This window comes from Lingula anatina, chromosome 9, assembly GCF_051362555.1.
Source record: "Lingula anatina isolate TDL-2025a chromosome 9, LinAna3.0, whole genome shotgun sequence".
Taxonomy (NCBI): Eukaryota; Metazoa; Brachiopoda; class Lingulata; order Lingulida; family Lingulidae; genus Lingula; species Lingula anatina.
Genome location: NC_141775.1, coordinates 17,730,587 through 17,751,266, shown reverse-complemented (window position 1 = coordinate 17,751,266; position 20,680 = coordinate 17,730,587). Strand labels below are relative to the sequence as shown.

General features: G+C 35.0%; 2 protein-coding genes and 1 long non-coding RNA gene across 9 annotated transcripts in view; 1 reads left to right on the top strand and 2 right to left on the bottom strand.

The window, feature by feature from the left end:
* Nucleotides 1-785: 785 nt before the first annotated feature.
* Nucleotides 786-4,129, top strand: LOC106169559 (uncharacterized). The gene is made up of 4 exons (XM_086995183.1): nucleotides 786-1,681; nucleotides 2,134-2,241; nucleotides 2,537-2,686; nucleotides 3,160-4,129. Exons 1-4 carry the CDS (start codon nucleotides 791-793, stop codon nucleotides 3,319-3,321), a joined length of 1,311 nt encoding a protein of 436 aa, XP_086851309.1. The 5' UTR covers nucleotides 786-790; the 3' UTR covers nucleotides 3,322-4,129.
* LOC106154281 (protein RER1) lies at nucleotides 3,988-15,621 on the bottom strand. Of its 4 annotated transcripts, none has more exons than XM_013528595.2 (8): nucleotides 15,475-15,621; nucleotides 14,641-14,723; nucleotides 14,118-14,222; nucleotides 10,994-11,093; nucleotides 10,669-10,753; nucleotides 10,068-10,203; nucleotides 9,660-9,737; nucleotides 3,988-5,305 (listed from the first exon to the last, which is right to left on the bottom strand). In XM_013528595.2, exons 2-8 carry the CDS (start codon nucleotides 14,707-14,709, stop codon nucleotides 5,279-5,281), a joined length of 600 nt encoding a protein of 199 aa, XP_013384049.2. In that variant the 5' UTR covers nucleotides 14,710-14,723; nucleotides 15,475-15,621; the 3' UTR covers nucleotides 3,988-5,278. The 4 variants fall into 4 exon arrangements, with proteins under 4 accessions (XP_013384049.2, XP_086851311.1, XP_086851310.1 ...); XM_086995185.1 differs by lacking the exon at nucleotides 15,475-15,621 and adding an exon at nucleotides 15,369-15,468; XM_086995184.1 differs by lacking the exon at nucleotides 15,475-15,621 and adding an exon at nucleotides 15,221-15,392.
* A 2,947-nt stretch (nucleotides 15,622-18,568) lies between these two features.
* LOC147760027 (uncharacterized) overlaps nucleotides 18,569-20,680 on the bottom strand; it is a 5,164-nt gene continuing 3,052 nt past the window's right edge. For 2 of the 4 annotated variants that reach the window (XR_015331173.1, XR_015331170.1), the window contains exons 3-5: nucleotides 19,988-20,680; nucleotides 19,212-19,271; nucleotides 18,569-18,921 (exon numbers count right to left, since the gene is read on the bottom strand). The exon at nucleotides 19,988-20,680 is cut by the window's right edge and continues 1,366 nt beyond it. This is a non-coding gene — a long non-coding RNA (uncharacterized LOC147760027). The remainder of the gene's footprint in view (nucleotides 18,922-19,211; nucleotides 19,272-19,987) is intronic. The other 2 variants (XR_015331171.1, XR_015331172.1) reach the window with 2 other exon arrangements.

Genomic DNA, 20,680 nt, shown 5'->3' with positions numbered 1-20,680 from the left:
GAATAGATATTCCATGGGGAATTATTCAAGTGGGTTGGCCATATTTTGACTCTCGGACTTATTGGTCCCCTGCTCTGAATGGGGTTTTGTCCCTTTCACTAGAGACTGAAAACTACAAAATTATTGCTTTATTTGCTTATTGTTGAGCTACATCTCCATAGTCTGTAATTCATTGACATTAAAAAAATATTTACTAGTATTGAAATAAAATAAAATGTCGGCTATGGAGAAATGTTTTTTGTGTTATAAAGTAAAAGTTGCATAAGGGTGATCATTTAAAGCCATAATAACTCTTCGTATAAGATCTATATTTCACAATAAAAACCTTGTGAATAACTCATAGAAATATAATATATTCTGTTTTATCACAAAAACAGCAGTTATAGCTATTATTTAGCTATCTGAGCTTGTCTTTAGACCACGTGACTTCCATTGCTGGCTATACTTTGTTAAAATCTCTTAAGAGATTTTAACAAAAAACCAAACTTTTTAGAAAAAAATCAGGGACTAACTTTGAATGTAAAAATGGATTCTTTAACCATTGGTAAGTATGGGAAAATTGTTGTTTACTCTAGGAAAATTCATTTTTTGGCCGAAACGAAGAGTTATTATTGCTTTAATAAAATATTGTGGATAACATTTAAAATAAAGTAGTTCAGTGTGCCATCCATATGTTGACTAAAGATAGATTTTTAAGGCATAAGTTATAAAAGTTTTGAAAATAAGTTTGCTGCACAGACAAACATACATGTAATGTTACTGATATGCATGTATGTTTTTCCCTTGTTATATGCCAGGCCCTCCAGTAGCGGCAAGACTAGTGCCAGATCACACCACCAGGGGGCAGCACAGGGTGAGGTTTGATGATGTCATTCAAATGAAGTCCCCTCCTGACAGCTTTCATAGTCATAGCACAGACTCAGCCACCACACAGGACAGTCCTGGGACAGAGACCCCTGGTGTCCAGAATGCCAAAGATTGTATAGATGTAGAGGGCGTTTCTGTAACAGGACACTCCAAAAACAAGCCTGATGTTATAAATACCACAAAAAATGACACTGGCTCCCATTATAATAATGGAAATGTTAAAAATGGACTCCACTCACAAATTAAAGTGACAAGGCATTCCAAGGACAAGTCCAGCATAGAAAGTCAAATAGATGCCTTAAAAGACTTATTGATAGAGACACGAGAGAAGGAAATGGGTTGTGGAAGTAAAGTATACAGATATAGGACTAAAGAGGATGATTCGTCGCAGGCTACTCAACCTGCAACCAAGATAAATGGCTACCAGATAAGTGAAAACACAAGTAAAGGTGATGCTTTTCCTTCCACGCAGGGGAAATCCAAAAGCGAAACAACAGTTAAGCCAGGAAATAAAAAAGACAATAAAAATTTTGTTGGGAAAATTTCTTTAGGTGTCAAAACTAAAGGTAGCACTGCAATTGAAGAGAACACTGATTCAAGAAAAGCCATCAGACAAAATGTGAAGAGGGCCCAGTCTGCCCCTCCCTCACAAAGCCACAGAATGGCCCCAGGTGTTACATCTGCCATTAGGAGCCAGACACATCAGAAGAGAGGCTATCATTACCCAGCCAGTAAAGTAGAGGGTAAGCTCCAACAGAAGTCTGGGTCAGAAGAGAACATTTATGCCAGGCCAGAATTCCACAGCACATTGAAGGTACTAGTATTATTATTATTGCCTATGTCACTCAATGACCCTCTTGTGGCAGTAATAAAAACTTTTGCAAAAAATATATTGCAGAGAGTTACAATTGTGTAATTCATGTAAAATGATGAAAAAAATGTAGTTTTACTGCAAATGCATGCCTCCAATGAAAGGTTTTCACCATCAGGATCCACCGTCAGGATATTTCTAAAATAAGTAAAACTGTGAGCTTATTGACTAACTAGTAAAATTCATAAAATGCTATACACCCTGTTGAACTCGTCACCTTTTAAATGAAATTATTCTTTATCTTGTATTAATCTTGTGGAACATTATTTCCTTTGGTTTTGGCTGGAACGTGCATGAACATTGCCTCTTAGATATTTTACTGTATTAGAGAGAGAGGTTCATGTCACATCTGTCAGTATGAAATGAGATGTATCTAACATGTTTATAACTTCCAGGTGGCCTCAGAGCTGAAGACAGTGAAAGCATCAACAATTGATGTGGCAGCCGCAGTGGAAAACAGACTCCAGACATCCCAGAGAGTGAAAACTAAAGTTACAGAAAAGGTGAGCATGGTTTAACAGTTTAAAAGGAATGTGCAGTACTGTGTATGATTTTCATTAAATATTTTTTTTCTTTTAAGATAATTTGTAATAATGTCCAACAACTTCTTGCATCATTTTAAGTAATTAGATTTATGTGGAAACTTAAGATTTTTGTCTGTCATTCTTAAGCTCCATACTCATTTATTCCACTGCACATTGTGGTGAAACATTTCTGCTACATGCAGTTTTAGTTACATGCATTTCTGGACACAATGCAATTTCCACCATATACCTGTATGAGTTATAACTGTTCCAGGCTGTTGGTCAGGTCAACAAGCAGAAGGACAGCGTCCAGTTCACCAAACTGATGGGACTGGACGTCCCAGTTGATGAACTGGCCGCGGTGGTGGAGGTAGAGAGGTCAGCCAAGGTCAAACCGGCAGCCAAGCCAAAAGCAAGGACCAAGGTCAGTTAACAAGTATTCGGATTTCATGTGTTGTATGCCAAAAGCAAGGACTAGGGTCAGTTTACAAGCTTTGAAATTAACTGAGTGAAATGCAAGTCATTTGTTCAAGTCATTTGTGAATTTTTGAAGCAAATCAAAGATAAATGTGATAACATAGGTTAAAATATTTTATCAGTCATTAACAAGTTTGAATATGGTGAAATAAACTTACTAGTATATGGCTTCCTAGAGATGAAACGTGTTTCTCATCTATGAGGCGTAACATTTCGACGTTTCTTGTCAGTCAAGACGTGATGATGGCACATTGTTGAAGAGTCAAAATTACGTACCTCATGGGAAAACATGGGTAAAACAAGGAAAAATTGCATAAGAAATTTAACTTTTTAATCACAATTATAATCTCCTACAACAGAAATAACATGACTGTCAGTTGATTACAACTCTTTCAATTGAAATGTTATATCTTCCCACAGTTTCGAGAGCCAGACATTATGGACTTCTTCACCCCGGACCTGCAGCGAGAGAGTGTCAGTTTCTCCACCAGGTCCGTGCCGCTGTCCAAACCCAAACTGAGGACAGCAGACCCTGGACACGCCTTCGACTTGTTCTTACATATCAGCTCTTGGGAAGACTGACGTCCAACACGGACCATATAGAACTGTCTCAGGAAGAGACTTAAGTCAGTTTCTGGGATAATACTCAAGCCAACTTAGAATTAACTGACTAATTCAGTTTCTAGGCTAAAATTGTAGCCAATTTGGAATTAGCTGTTTAAGTTTTGTCACACAAATGATCTAAAAAGGATGTCCCGTGGAATTTGTTTCCTTTTTCTTTATGAAACAAGCACCAGGAGTATAAACACGTTTTGTGATGAATATGGTATTAAAGGGGATGCCAAATGCTGAATTAGTGAATTAATGCCATGTAAACAGAAAGCTCCTTACTTGGGTTCAGAATTTATTAGTGAGTGCATGTAGATTACAGAATCTGACTTGATTCATGTGAAGGTTGGGTTTCCATGCTTTTGAATTTTCACAAGTATTTGGTGGCTTGTATTTATCATTGTAAATAATATATGTAAATTTTGTACAATGATGCTAAATATTACTCTAGTATGTAAATTTGCTAATGTATACAGAAAAGGGCGATTGACGAGGTTGAAGTAAAATAATTTTATAAACAGTAAAATTTGTTTTGTCTTTGTTGAAATTAATTAAAATGAAGTTGTGTCAGTTATGAAAAGAAATATGAAGATAAGCAAATTTTACTCCATTTTAACATTATGATAATGAGCCAGTAAATATATGTTAATGGTCTCTTTTATTCACAGGAAAGACTTACATTTTATCCTAAATAAGGTAATGGACATCACTGATGTCAGTAAATTAAGCAGTCATAAGCCGACTGCAAGGGTACATATAAAATGGTCCTTCAACGTGATAATAGCATTTAGACTTGCATCTTTGCCACATTTGATTAGATAATGACCTCTGAATATCTAGTTCAACTGGTTTACCCTTTCTCACTGAATAAGTCATACAATATTAACAAGTAAAATCTTTATGTTACCTAAACAACCCATGAACTGCACTTGATAAGATGGGGCCAGTTTCAAAAGAGAGCCTTAGTCTAAAATTTATCCAAACTTTCAGACCAAGCATTTGGCCTGCTTCAGTTCAAGATATGTAAACATGCGGCTAGTTTTACAAAATTTGTCCAAAGTAAGCCAGACATTTGGCCTGCTTCAGTGCAAAATAAACCTACACTAGTTCATTTAAATAGTAATCATTGGTCTTAAACAAGTTTTTCTTGTTATCAAACAGGCACAGTGTTTCTCTTTTTGGACTACAAGTGGTTGCTTTCATTGTTTTAAATTTTGGTCACAGTTTATTAGGGTTCGAGACCCTATGGAAACTGGTCCCCCAGAACAACCAAACAACAATCCTAGCTAGCATACACGTACAATGAAAAAGATGGATACATTGAAAAAGAATAAAAAACCAGTTATAATATAATTCTTTTACTTGTGGCCTTATGTGGATGGCATAATATCCAAGTTTAACCGTGACATATCCTATGTTAAAAACAACCACTATCTCCTATCGCATTTAGTATATTCAATATTGCATAATAACTTTCTTCAGGTCCACCAGGTGGTGCTGAAATCACCAGTCAGCTGTGTGAACTTGTTTTTTGTGAGAGGTTTATTTTTCCCTTTTCTTTTAAATCATTAAGAGTTGTCATTGTGTGTTCAATAACATACATCATATCCACCAGGATCCATTGAATTAGAAACAAAACGGCTGTATAAATATGTTTGGCATTAGATTTTCTTTCTCTTCTTCCTCTTTTCTTCTCTAATTATCCTGTGCTTACAGTGTATTCATTCACTTCAATCAGATCCAATAGATGGCACTGTAATTAGCACCGAACCAGCTGTATCATCTTGCTTCCTGTCAAGTTTTTTTCTGTTCTTTTTTTTTTTTTTTTTTTGGTTTTCTTTTTTAATTGGCAAATGCAGCCATTGTGTGTTCATTAATTGCAGTCCCAGTCACCAGATGGCGATGTACGTAATGCTAAATGTTGCCCTAGCTACATTTCTTGTGGCATGGCTGTTATCTGAAATAAGAAACATATGCGCTGTGAAGTCTACTCATGAATTAAAACTCTTATATAATGTTATTTATTATAAGAATAGCTAAATGTGGAGATGATCCAACAGTGTTGTCAGCTCAGCAAAGAAATACATGAAAAATTGTGTCTCATTTGCAAAATGACAGCAAATGTGGATGCATATCGCATCTTAAACCCATCCATGTTTAGTTGCAAGAAATATTACAGTATTATTTTAATATTATTATCATATTTTTTTGACAGAGACTTCCATTAGTGCATGTGACTGCATACTTAGTGTGTGGGAATAAAGTCACGAGAGAGAGATTGAATTATCTGGTCTTATAATAAAATAAAGCGTTTTTCAAACACTATTCCCTCGTTTAACAATGTATTCCTTAGAATTTCCACATTCCAATAGATTTTTATTGGCATTTTTCATAAACCTTTCATCCACAAGTTATCATGAAATACATTGGCTGAACTATGATAAAGTTGAGCAGGGCAGGAGTTTGAACTACTAGACTTTTATCCCTGACATAAACAGCTTTTTTTTTTTTTTAACTTTTGAATAAAAGGCTGAGACCAGCATTTGGTCATTTCGTCCCATAATGGTTGGTCTCAAGTAAAAAAAAAAATCCACAAAGAGAAAGCTAGAGGTTATCCAAAAAATTTTGCTCAAATACTGATGAAAATACAAAACGAGGGCAAATCACAAATAAATATCTGTATTGACTTTTCAAGCAAGAAAAGATTTAGACTAGTGAAAATGACAAAAAAAAAAAAAAAAAAAAAAAAAGACATGAAGCAGGAATTGGTTGTAAAATAGTTTTTACTCCTGAATATGAAATAAATACATTTTCATAACACTGAAACTATGTAACTGTAAATGACTCACAAAATCAACTTTAAAGTAACTAAAATGACAGTACACCATCATTGTCAGCAGAAAGTTATGAAAATTACTTAATGATATATTATTAATGAAAAGAAAACTTTCATATCCACTATGCATGCCCGCATGTCCAAGTACAAAGCTGGGGTAGTGAAAACACTTGCCAATTTAACCAAATGCTAAAAGTGACTTAAATTGGCAAAACAAAAAGGGCTTGATTTGACTTGTTTTAATCAAATTATATCCATTTTGATAACAAATGGACAAAAAAGTGGTGATTTGGCTAAGCGAAAAAAAAATTGCTAGCGCTACCCCAGCAAAGGGTTATTAACTTCAAGGTAAGCATAATCACCAACTCATAAATTACACCATACGGCATACAGAAAGCTTTAGGTCATTAGTAGCAAAACTATAAACTACACTACATTTTAACACTTTTCCTTTAATAACCCCGATCTACCACATATGCCCAAAACTTTAAAATCTTAGAATCAAATTACTTACTCCTTGTAAAACATTAAATTTTTGATCTGATAAATGCCGGCTTTTATTTTCAATACCCCATTTCAATAAGCATTTCTATACAAAACCAGGCATATGTGGAAATTTGAAGATGATGAAACTGCTCCATTTTTTTTTGGGGGGGGGGGAGGGGGGGGGGAGTCAAGGCAACATTTGCCGAAAATCCAATTCAAATGTATAAATTTGAGTGCATTCAGAACAGTGAACTAACAGAGCAGACTCCATCAAATATGGCCGACCCACTTAAGTGATAGTTGCGTAATCCCAGCGGAAGCTATTAAGTGGCTAAGCTTGAATTAAGCGACAAGCTATTTAGTAGGTTGCTATATTAGATGGTGGATCTGTTAGTCTCCTGTTCTAAAATTGCTCTTTGTTTTACTTTTCTTTTGTTAGATATTTATTAAGTAATATATGTTCATTAAAAAAAGTCTCTTTCTGGATTATTTCATGGAGAAGCAGGTAAAAGGGGACTCCACTTTTAGCTTTTATAAAGAGGGAGAATCTTTTTAATGCTGCAGCATTTAGAATCGCAATTCATCTCATGTTACCCTATACTGTATATAATTACAAGCTACTGCTACTTAAATTGTTTTTGATTGTGAATATGCTGCTCACATGTATTTAATATGACCAGTTTAGTCCTTGCCCAGATGTACAGATCTTTTTATTTTACCATAAAGCAGTCAGACCATATTTTTTTAAATTCTGAGGTGCAGAGTGTCAAAGTATGAAAAGTACCAACTTTTAATGAAATGAGCCATGGGTGGATAAAAATGTACATCAGGTAATACGGATGTATTGAAAAATAAAAAAAAAAACACTTATTTAAGGAAAGTGAAAGTGACTTTTGCAGAAAAAAATTTACTTAATTCAAATACACTCAAGTAAATTTAACAATATATTTTAGGAAAAAAAAACGTACAATGTTTTCCAATGATTATAATATTTTCACAAATGTTGACTTCAATACCAACAACATCCACCACCATTTGAAAATGTAACATTAAGTACAAGCCAATAAAAACAACAATACGGTTGTAAATTTTTTTTATGTATTTTAGAAACATAAATGGTTATTTCTAGCTATCTATGCCAGTATGAGAACAAAACATTACGATGCTAACTAGCAATGGGTTTTTACTTCTACTTATCACCTTCTAAAAACCAGGTTCTTGCCATATTAACAATTACTACATCCTGAACAAATTCTGTAATATTTTCTTTGCCTTCGTTACACTTGAGGGCTTTAAACAAATGATTAAATAGATAATAAACCATCAAAACTTGCAGTAAGTCTTGAGGATCTGTTAGTTTCTCACTGTGCCATCTCTTCATGTTTTTCTGTATTTGTTTACAATTTCCAGAAATACATGTGGTTTTAATGACTGGTTTAAATCTATTTAACAAAGAGGGTCCTACACTTCCAAGTTTTGTCTGATGCCATGAAAATATTTTTTATAGCAAGAAAAGTAAAAAATGTTTTCTTAAAAAAAAAAAAAAAAAAGTTACCGTCAGATGAAAACTTAACTGAACACTATGAGGCATAATAAACACATGACCTAACAAATTTTTAAAATTATATTCCCGTGACAAAAATGATAAATAAATGAATAGAAACAAATAATCATGAAACAGAATATTTCAAAAAAAAAAAAAAAAAAAAAAAAAAAAATACTGAAATGATAATAATAAAAACATTGCCAATGTCCTACATGAATGATATTATACATATTGACATGGGAACATTTCCAAGCAGAAAGACAAACGCATCATCAGCTGCTTACATCTTACACAATAAATCATAATGTAATGATAAAATATTCCTTGCATTCTACATGCATATTTCCATAAAATATGGAGCAAAAATATATGTATTTATATTTAACCCTTCGATGTCTGTGTACATTATCCTTAGACTGTGTTCCCATAACCTTATTGTACTAACAGGATCAATCTATAGCAGCAGTTGTTCTCTCTAAGATGCACACAATGTAATCAACTTAATTATCTGGCATGCCCCTTCGCAAAGCAACATGAACAACAGCATGAACTTTAAGTTAAGAAGGGGCATTCCAGGCATTTAAACTGCTTAAATTGAATGCAATTTAGCGAAAATCCCCCGAGCAGTTAGATCGATCCAGCTAGTACGATAAGGTGATGGGAATGCTCCCTTAGTTCTGTACAATTACTTGAGGCAGTCAGGGTGGTCAAAGGTTAAAACTGATTATTTTTTCTCAAACCATCCTACTTGTTTTAAACTTTCCTCTTGCACATTTTCACTTGCTCCATGCTTCCAACTTAACTGCTTCTTTACTTATTTTTCATTTGTGCTGCAATTAACTGCTGGCCACTGACTATAATAATTATATTCGTATATTCTAATATGAAGTACTAGTACAATACTGAATAAAAACCCATTGCTTTTTAATTAATTTTGCAGATTTTTTGTCATTATGCTGTCAAATTTGATCTAGGATTCACCAATGCTTAAGAAAATAGTCGTTTTTCCTGCTACAAGGTCTAGAATGCAATACCTTTGATATGCTTCACGTACAATGGTATACATTTTTCTTTGCATTTTCCACTGTTTTAGTTTATTGTCTGATTTAGCCAATGATGAGCCCAATTTAGTATTAATGCATTGTCCGTGATATCTGAATAAAAAGATGATCGTTTTCTTTTCTTCACCTTTAGCAAAAGAAAAGCAAATACAGCAATCACCAAAAGTTTGTTTAATATTTGGAGCCCAGTTAATTCTATCAGTATGGCGTCATATTAATTGCTTAATGTCCATCAAAATGCAGTGGACATCCAAATAAAAAACAGCAGTTACTTTCCAAACTTCCTGGCTATTCACTGATGGTGCACTGATAGCAAACTATTCCACCAATCCCAAAAGAGAGAGAAAAAGTCAAAAGTTTGTAGGATTTATTCCTAACTAACCACTTTTCCGCTGTCATCTTTGCCTTTGTAGACTGTCTTTCCGTGGGTGAACGGCAGGTATCTATACTTGATCATGTGCTGAAAGGAGCCAAAGAATAAAGCTATTAATTATAAAATAATATTTAAACAACGAGTCAAAGAGATGCAGTCTCTTTCAAATCACAAGTAATCTGAAAATAGGCAGGGCTTAATTCTATATCCAAAGATCTAATTACCAAAAAAAAAAAAAAAAAAAAAAGAAAAACAAAAACAAAATCCATACCTCATTATCTAATTATTTGGCAAAAACCAACCTCAATTTTAAATAACAAAGTACTAAAGCATCAAAAAATTACTTTTCTATAGTTTACAGAGCTAGGCAATTAAGAAACGTCATACAGTATTGACTGGAAGCGGTGAATGACTTACCTTTATTTGTCTTTTCATGGTAATTGTGAAGAGGATGATGAAATACATGACAAGTATAGGCCAGAATACAGGGATATTCAGTGCATCGAAGAACGTACAAAACATGGCTATCAAAAAAGCTTTTGTTGCAGAATGCCTGAAACAAAACCATCACATGATTACTGGTTCATAGATTGTTTGATTTCTTTTTAATACTCGAAGAACGAACAAACAAAACAGTCAAAGCAGTTTTCTAATGACAGTGAAACACTTGGATGAGAGGATGAAATAATATTACAAGAAATTAATTGACGGTGTTGACAGAACTGAAAGAGAGAGAAAGAAAAAATTGAAAGGAAGAAAAGGAAAAAACAGAGAAGAACAAAGGCAAGGCTGGGGTGGAGCTAGCAATTTTTCCATTAAGCCAAAATACTACTTTTCATCACTTTTATGTCCAAATGGTTTAAATTTGACTAAAATAAGTCAAATCAAGCCCTTTTTGTTTAGCCAATTTCAGTCAGTTTTAGCATTTGGCTAAATTGGCGAGTGTTAGCGCTACCCCAGCAAGGTGATATAGAGTCAAACAATAATATCAAGAAAGACATAACAGATAAAAACCTACCAAAATTTAAATTCTGGCAGTCTTCGTATAAATGGTCTAAACTCCTCACTTGCTCTGGTGGGTAACGATGGTCCATCCTCTGCATCTGAAAAAAAAAAAAGAAAATTAATAAAGTGATAAAAATAATTAAGTGGAATTTTTTGGCCAGCTCTTTAATATAATTTACATTGCACAATTTAAATGTTTTGTTTAACTTTCTTAAAATAACATCGCCTAATTTATCATCCATAACAAAAATTACGCAGTAGCATCATCACCATCAACACTCTTTACAGTTTTCTCATATTTACACTGTAGGTGGTGACTCAATTCAAGACAGCCCTACCTATGTCTTCTTGCATCACAGGGTCCATCTTGGGTGTGAGGAATGCTATGAATAAATTCAGCAAATAAATGCCCAGTGCATATGTAACTATGTACCAACCCTAAAATATAAACAAATAAAACATGGGTTAAAGTACCGTTCATCTTTAGTTGTTTCCTTTATTATTATTATTATTTGCAACCAACATGATATTTCACTCATTTAAGGCGCAGCCTAGGATAGCACTAGGATTTCAAATACCTAAATGACTTATCCGTACAGTTTTCTTAAAAAATATCACCATTTTGGTGACAAAAATTATTAAAAACTCAATCAAAATCAGATATTTTCTTAACTTTTCCTGAAAACCTTGTGAACTCGCGTCTTTTACACAGCAGCAGCAATAAACTAGAGGATCAGAGAGGCGATACCGCCTCCGAATATTGTACCACCAGCTGGAGCAAGCGCATTGGTATAGACCCCCACATACACAAAAGAAGGGACACAGCCACCAGTCTTATGCTTGACAAGCTGTAAAAATAAAATCAACAAGAATTTTCAAAATATGCAAAAAATATATATAACTTAAAATGGTACAATCAAAGTTAAGTTCATCGTAAGGTAGGTCAAAGGTCAATTTCAAGGTCACAGTAAATTGCCAGTATATGACTTCCTATTCAACTTTAATGGTAACTATGGACCTATCTCTGCCAGGTTTGGAGATAAAAGAGAAAGAAATTTGCAAAATTCAGTTCATAGTGAAAAGTAGGTCAAAGGTCAATTTCAAGGTCACATTTAGATTGCCAGTATATGACTTTCCATGCAAGTTCAATAGAAACTATGGACCTATCTCTGCCAGTTTTGGAGATAAAAGGGAACCAAAATTTGCAAAGTTCAATTCATGATAAAAAGTAGGTCAAAGGTCAATTTCAAGGTCACACTTAGATTGCCAGTATATGACTTTCCATGCAAGTTCAATAGAAACTATGGACCTATCTCTGACTTCTTATTCAAGTTCAATAGTAACTATGGACCTATCTCTGCCAGTTTTGTAGATAAAAGGGAAGAAAAATATGCAAAGTTCAGTTCATGGTGAAAAGTAGGTCAAAGGTCAATTTCAAGGTCACAGTAAAATTGCCAGTATATGACTTCCTATTCAACTTCAATAGTAACTATGGACCTATCTCTGCCAGTTTTGGAGATATAAGGGACTAAATGTTTTAATTTTGGAGTTACCATAATGTGCCATAAATTTCCTACAGAAAAAAATTAATTAAAATAAAGAAAAGGTCATTTTGGTCAAAATTCTTGAAATAAGAGGTGTTCTGAAGTTCCAGATGTTCAAATTTGATGAAATAATGTCATTTTTGACCACAAGTTGTCTGCTTTGCCAAGCCTTATGTTTTATTTTTCCGGAGTTCAAAATTTATTATCCATTACAGTACTGCACATTTTGTTTTCACCACCAATATGTGCCAGTATATGACTTCCTATTCAAGTTCAATAAAAACTATGGACCTATCCAGTTTTGGAGATAAAAGGGAAGCAAAATTTGCAAAGTTCAGTTCATGGTGAAAAGTAGGTCAAAGGTCAATTTCAAGGTCACAGTAAGATTGCCAGTATATGACTTCCTATTCAACTTCAATAGTAACTATGGACCTATCTCTGCCAGGTTTGGAGTTAAAAGAGAAAGAAATTAGCAGAGTTCAGTTCATGGTGAAAAGTAGGTCAAAGGTCAATTTCAAGGTCACATTTAGATTGCCAGTATATGACTTCCTATTCAACTTCAATAGTAACTATGGACCTATCTCTGCCAGTTTTGGAGATAAAAGGGAAGCAAAATTTCAAAGTTCAGTTCATGGTGAAAAGTAGGTCAAAGGTCAATTTCAAGGTCACATTTAGATTGCCAGTATATGACTTCATATTCAAGTTCAATAGAAACTATGGACCTATCTCTGCCAGTTTTGGAGATAAAAGGGAAGCAAAATTTGCAAAGTTCAGTTCATGGTGAAAATTAGGTCAAAGGTCAATTTCAAGGTCACATTTAGATTGCCAGTATATGACTTAATGTTATAATTTTGGAGTTACCTTAATGTGCCATAAATTTCCTACAGAAAAAATTAATTAAAATAAAGAAAAGGTCATTTTGGTCGAAATTCTTGAAATGGGAGGTGCTCTGAAGTTCCAGAAGTTCAAATTTGATGAAATAATGTCATTTTTGACCACAAGTTATCTGCTTTGCCAAGCCTTATGTTTTATTTTTCCAGAGTTCAAAATTTATTATCCATTACCGTACTGCACATTTTGCTTTCACCACCAATATGTACTTTTTGATACAGCGTAGCTCGAAAACTGTATGGAATACAAAAAAACGGAGACCACCTCCAGTGTTGGGCTTTACATGCTCTACAAAATGCAAAAAAGAATGGGTCTCTAGCATTAACGGTTCCCGAATTAGAGACAGTTTTCAGTTTCGGTATCTTATGGCCGCTACTCCCGTTAAAATGCACTGATTGACCCCAAATTCACGGAGATGAAAGATGACCTGAAGGGTATCATTTTCCAATAATATTATTGGTTAAGTCTGTGTGGTGTCTGAATAACAGCGCAAATAATTTTTTTTTCGTAAAAAAATTCATTTTTTTGAAAAATTTGGCCTGTTTGACCTTGAAATTAAGGTCAAAGGTCAAATCCAAGGGCATATTTGAAATCTACACATATGACTTTTGGAAAGCCGTCTGTAGAAATTTTTCCCATAATTCCTTCCGTAGGGTAGATAATTAGCATTTAATTTTGCCATTTTTGGACAAGGGTGCATTGCAATGAATGCCACACCTAGACCCCAATACCGACAAAGCCCAAATTTTACGTGGAACGAGTTGAGATTATAGGTGACCTAAATCCAAGAGATGGGTATAGGGGCCCTTACCGTCTAGGAGGAGAAGCGGTAACGATGACATGGCGGCGGAGCCGCAGGAGCCGGCGGAACGGACCGGACGGGACTAAAACCATGTGTACCGCCAGCGCTAACGCTGGTGGTACAATAACTATAAAATTTTGACACACATAAGTAAAATGCTCCTGCCCTCTCTTTAAACATTACCCCTGGGAAGAATTTCATAATTATTTGAAATTATAGACATACCTTTAAAAGAAATACCCTTAAGCCATACAGTACAGCTATTAAAGACGTCGCAGCCCATCTAACTGCTGTGTGGGGGGTTAAATTATCCAAAAATTTTTGATATATCTGAAAGAAAAACTAATTTGGTCACTTAAGAAAAACAAAACAAAACAAAAAAAAAATATTCATATTTTCTCAAATACCAGTGCAGCAAAAATTCCCTATTTCTTAATCCACAACCGCGTGATTTTTTTTCAAATGAATTCAATTCTTTATTTGGAGCCTAAAATAAATAGATGAATATATTCACAATACTAAATATAGATATACAATTTATAAGATGTATTCATACCTTTCACAAAATAAATCACTCATGATAAATGTAATTTGACTTCAGGCTACAAGACATGACCTTTCAACCATTCACTTCACCATTTATTATTCTCTTCAGTGTGCCACTTTTACCACTTATTTCACAACATAAAACACCCCTACTTGGTTATGTACTATATAATGTGGAAAGTTTCAGGTGTTCAGTACTCACATCTCCAAGTCTTTTAAAGAACTGTGATACCACATTTGGCTTAGATGCTGCTGATTCTGATTCATCCATATTGGAGATGTATTCTAGTAAAATAATAAAAAAAATAGTAAAATTCTCAGTATATACTCTTTCTGCAGCAGTTTATATATATATATATATATATATATATATATATATATATATATACTGGCAAAATATATATATACTGGCAAAATAATAATGAAAATATCAAAGGGCATGGAAGATAGATATAGGCTGATGAATCCATATCAATTCATAAACGCTCCTAAGCGCTGTAATAAACCAATCTTCAGCTGTATACAATTATAGAACAAGGAAAAACAAGCGCAAAAACAGCTCAATTGATATACGTCAGAAAATTACATGGCAGGATTCGATCTTGCTTGGATGATTTTTATTTGTGCTGCACCCCATCTAATAAACGCATCTTGCCAAAGTTAGCAACTACATTTAGTCCAGGTTCAAAAGCAAAGGGGAGGGGGGCTCTGCCATAAAATCCTACCACAGCATTAACACCACTAATAATCCAAAGAGTTAGGATTAAAAAAACAAGATCAACCTTTTTGAGTTGCCGGCAGTAAGATGCTGAATGCAGGCGACTGTCAAAACGCCATTTTCAGTCGTCCGACCTTCGACCAGACCACTTATAGAGGTATTTCTCACATACAGAACAGAAAGAATTTGCTCAAATTTGGACATGGACGTACTTAGCAAAATTCTCGTCTTTTAAGTTCGTAACTTTGTCACATTTTAGTGAAGAAAGTGATTAAAACACACAATATTGCGTTAAGCCACGTTGGACCTTCTACTCACCGACACTTCCGGTAGCCTCGTTATGGATTCAGTCTTACAAGACAGTCCCCACTCCATACCTGTGCTACCTTTTATTTGTTCCTACGTTCCTAAAGGGAAATTCGCCCAGTTTGAATTACAAAATCAAATCAATGATAAGAGAAAACAGTTTAAAAACCTGTTACCCAGACAGTGGATGTTTCAGCGCAAAGGAATGGGTCCAAGCTTTACAAATTACATGACAAGTACACACTTGTATGCATCATAAGGGCGCATTCCCAGAGATTTTAGATCGATCTATTCCCGCGGAGAGTCTAACTTAAATGTCTGTCCCGCCTACTAAAAGCTGTAATAGGGTTATTAACTTCCGAGCGCGGTCGGCTGACTGCAATTTAGCGTGAACCCACAGGGAGTTAGGTCAATCTAGTAAGATCGATCTAACACCCCATTTCCATAGATTTTAGATCGATCTATCCCTGTGGGGAGTCTCACTAGATTACTGTCAGCTTGGCCGGCTTAAGCGTCTGTCCCGCCTACTAAAAGCTGTAAGAGGGTAATTAACTATGGTGCCCGCTCGGCTGACTGCAATTTAGCGTGAACCCCCAGGGAGTTAGGTCGATCTAAATCTTAGGCTTCGTTCACATGGAAAGTCTATTTTCTAAAAATCTATTTTCTATTCGCGGTATCTTATGAACACGGTCTGTGCCCTGAACATCCCGCGGCGTAATTACTATCAGCGCAAGCCAGTTACTTTAAGTTCCTGTAAGTAACTGGCTCGCGCTGCCAGTAATTACGCCGCGGGGTATTCAGGGCACAGACCGTGATCATAAGATACCGCGAATAGAAAATAGATTTTTAGAAAATAGACTTTCCATGTGAACGAAGCCTCTGGATCGATCTAAATCTCTGGGAATGCACCCTATTAATCTCTGGGAATGCCCTCATATGAGTGTCCCTTTGGGAATTTTCGTTACCCACAAAAGCCACTTTCTTATTTCACGAGGTGCGTTTTTTAGCGTTATCTGTGAAGCACCCCATACCCAGGTCACGTGAATAATGCTTTTTATTGTTTGCTCTTTGTGAAACGAAATCAATGTTATACCCTGCAGTTATAGGCCTACATGTAGCCTACATATGCATGTCAATGTAAGGATTTTCGACTAGTGATTTGTGAAATGATGATTTTATTTCCCGTGAACTCACAGTAAGACCTTCTATCATATGCGCCATTTATTTTTATTTCTATATATGTGCATGCATAATTTGTAATTTTCTTGGTTTGCACGGAGAGGATATAGGGGCCTAAAATGCTTAATTCTGGCGCTTTGCTTCCGTTTCTCTCGGATAAACTTTTTAAATAAGTAAATTCAATTTCTTGAAAGGTGGTGAGGGGTGGGGCTGGAAGTAAGGATGAATCTGGTTAAAGAAAGAATTTATGTTTTTGATCAATTGCCGGCATAATCGGGGATCCCTGGTCATGGGCAGAGATATAGATGTAGGTCTACCGGTATAGATATACATGAACCTCACTAGTACATGTATCAGTTAACTTGTGTCTGGACTCTTCAAATGTTATCTCTGAAACTCCGGGTGATGTAAGTGAAAACACACACACACACACACACACACTTAGTAGACCTACACATACGCACGAACACATTTTGACTTTTAAATTGCATTCGTCGAACCATCGCCGAGTGAACCATACATGATAAATTGAAGCGTAAAAAATAGAAATTATGTTTTGTAAATAGGTCCTATTGCGTTGATAACTGATGAGATCCTGGTTGGTCGAGTTTATCCTTATCTACCATTTATGTAACAGGAACCTTTATTCAATAGTATTTATGTATTTTAATAAATTAATTAATAATTAATTTATTTATTTTTAAAAAGAATATTTAATTGGTAAAATATTTGCTTGATATCGCACTTGCCACTCTTGGCATTTGGGGAATATTTGACGAAGTACTAATAATTAAGCCTTGATAAAATTTAAGAGTTTACAGTGAAAAAATGTAATCTTAATTGAAAACAAGGGGAATAATAACCCTTATATACGACCCGGATCTATAGACTCACTGACCTTGAAAAATAAACTGTTGTTTTTGCTTGGTTAAATTGTTATAGCCTAACCTTAAAATAGGCCCTAATTGGAAAAGAAACCAGGACGTACGTAAATCTCGGCAGCATTAAAGCAAATAATGAAAACCATATCGATATTACAAATGGCCCCAAAATTGAGAGTACGGAATACCTTTTTCGTAATGCGTGATAGGGCTATTTTTCGAGCTTGATGCGTTATTTGAGACCAATATTCAAAATTCTACCACCAAAATGACTGAAAGTGAAACGCGCGCGCGCGCGCGCACACACACACACACACACAATACTCTTAGTACATATACGCACGAGTACTTTTTAGACTCTTGCATGCGTCGAACCATCGCCGAGTGATCCTTACATGATAAATTGAAGCGAAAACAATAGAAATTGTGTTTGTAAATAGGTCCAATTACGATGATAACTTATAAGAACCTGGGTGTTCGAGTTAATCCCCACCTGCCATTTATGTAACAGGAACCATTGTTCAACAGTATTTATTTATTTATTTATTTATTTATTTATTTATTTATTTATTAAAAATATTAGAGTGGTGAAATATTTGTTTGTTCTCGCAGGTGCCACCTTTGGCATTGAGGAATATTTGACGCAGTATTGCAACATGGAAAAGGAGTTAATTCTCGAGATACAATAAGAAATAATTAAGCCTTGATAAAATTTAAGAGTTTACAGTGAAAAAATGTAACCCTAATTGAAAACTAAGGGAATAATAACCCATGTATACGATCCGGATCTATAGTCTCACTGACCTTGAAAAATAAACCGTTGTTTTACTGACCTTGAAAAAATAAACTGTTGTTTTACTGACCTTGAAAAAATAAACTGTTGTTTTTGCTTGATTAAATTGTATAACCTTAAAACAGACTTTCTTTGGAAAAGAAACCAGGACGTACGTAGGGCCTAAATCTCGGCAGCATTAATGCAAATAATGAGAACAATACCGGTATTACAAATGGCCCGAAAATTCTACCACTAAAATGATTGAAATTCCTTTTACGACATTAAAAGCTTTTATTGTTCAGAATTCGTGGACAGTATTCCAAATCGATTTATGAAAAATAGTACATTTAATTTTTCATTAATTTTCAACAATTTTGCTGATATCATAATTGATTTCTATGAAATCCGGTGTGAGTTGGAAATCATATTTAGTGGATCAGTCGCTTTAGAGGTGTTTTTAGCCACTTCTACGGCTATCCCACTCTTCGAGAATATCTTCTCTTTCCTCTCTCTCCTCTCTCTCTTTCCCCGGCCATCCTCGCCTCACGCGGCGCTTAACTGTATCGTCTGCCACGAAACTTTTGGCGCGATTCTGGGCAATAAACGCATTTACCGCTCGGCGCTCTGTAAAGAAAATAAGCATATTTTTTTGACAAATAACACAACTAGCGTCAGAAATTGTTTTTTGAATTGAAATTGCAATATATTTCATTTGTGACTTCGGTTTAAATTTCCTATTCAATTTTATAAGGTGAGAATACATAGAATTATGTCGTTACAAGACACTGTTCTTTAGCGTTCAGTCTTAGATGAATTACTTATAGTTATACGCGCTTTGGGTGTTAAGTTTAGTAAATGCAAAAAAAAAAAAAAATTCATTTGCGGTCGACCTCAAGAAAAAAATAATATGTTACCTTTCGACTCGTCTACTTGCATTTTATCTCGCAATTCATTCCCAGAAACAAGAACGTTGCCTAAAGAAAGTAACAGTCAACTGTAAATGATACAATGTGTACAATGATACAACGTATGTGAAATATGCATGCAATATAAATCCAACCCAACTGCGGTGTTCCTGAATATGCGCAATATATGACTGGGTCTCCATAACTAGATCGATCTAACAGTATATCAATCCATCCTCAAGGTGTTTCACGCTAAATTGCGTTCATGCAGCTTAAGAGGCTTTGATGTCTGGCACGCCTACTGAAGCTGCTAAACAATAGACCTATATAGTTTATTACCATCTAACAGCTTCAGTAGGCATGCCAGACTTCCAAGCTGCTTTAGTTGATTGCAATTTAGTGAGAATCCCCATGGAGATAGATCGATCTACAGTTGGTACGATAGGGTCTGAGAATGGTCCCTATAGCGCAATATAGGGCAACACAGCGCAATACACATGAAAACACGAATGCAGTTACGTTGTTTTTACACTAAGTGCTGTATCTGTCGTCTGCCTCAGCTATTTAAGATCTATCTTGCTTGTGTTTTTTTTTTTTTTTTTTTTTTTCATTTTGAGATGAATCTTAGTTTTACTGCATGGTATAATACAACCAGCTGTTCAAGAAAAAAATACCTTAAAACCAGTTCTTCTGCTGATAATTGCGATTCTGAAGCAATAAATCAGATAAAGTTATATAAATCTTATTTGGATTTCCGTGACTCCCAGAGGAGCGTTTGTACTTACAACATAAAATCAATATCAACAGCCATATGATTCTGGTACAGCGTTTCCCCTCCATCGCTCACATAAACTTATGCAGCACTATGTCAGAGAATACGTTGCCAGATATTTAAAGGCCCGCTCCCTTGAGATCCGGAATACATAACCTTGCAAATTCCAAACAACCAGCAAACAGCCGCGTATGATCTTATTGGAATATCATTATCAAGTAAAAAACACGCCGTGCGATTTTTTTTTTTTTTCGTCATAGGGGTTTTGGGCTTGCTTGGCTAATTATGTTTATTTTACGATGTTTTTTTTTTTTTTTTTTTTTTTTTTTTTTTTTTTTTTTTTTTTTTTTTTAAGTTCATTACTCGTTACAAAAAAAATGCTTTATTAAACCGAACAGGCCACAATGTGACTTCATTACTAAAATTAGCACAGTTACATTCAGTCATTTAACCAATCATATCTTATTTATCCAATTCATTTAATTTTTTTACAAAGACCTTCACAATTATGTAGGTCTAGTTATGTTCTACAGGGGCTGTTTTCGGCTGTGATTTTGAGGTGTTTCTGTATGCATAAACCTCGCTACTACATGAATCAGTTAACTTGAGTCTGGAGACTTCAAAAAGGACCTTTGTAACTCCGGGTGATGTTAGTGAACACACACACACACACACACACACATACACGCATGCTTAGTACACATAC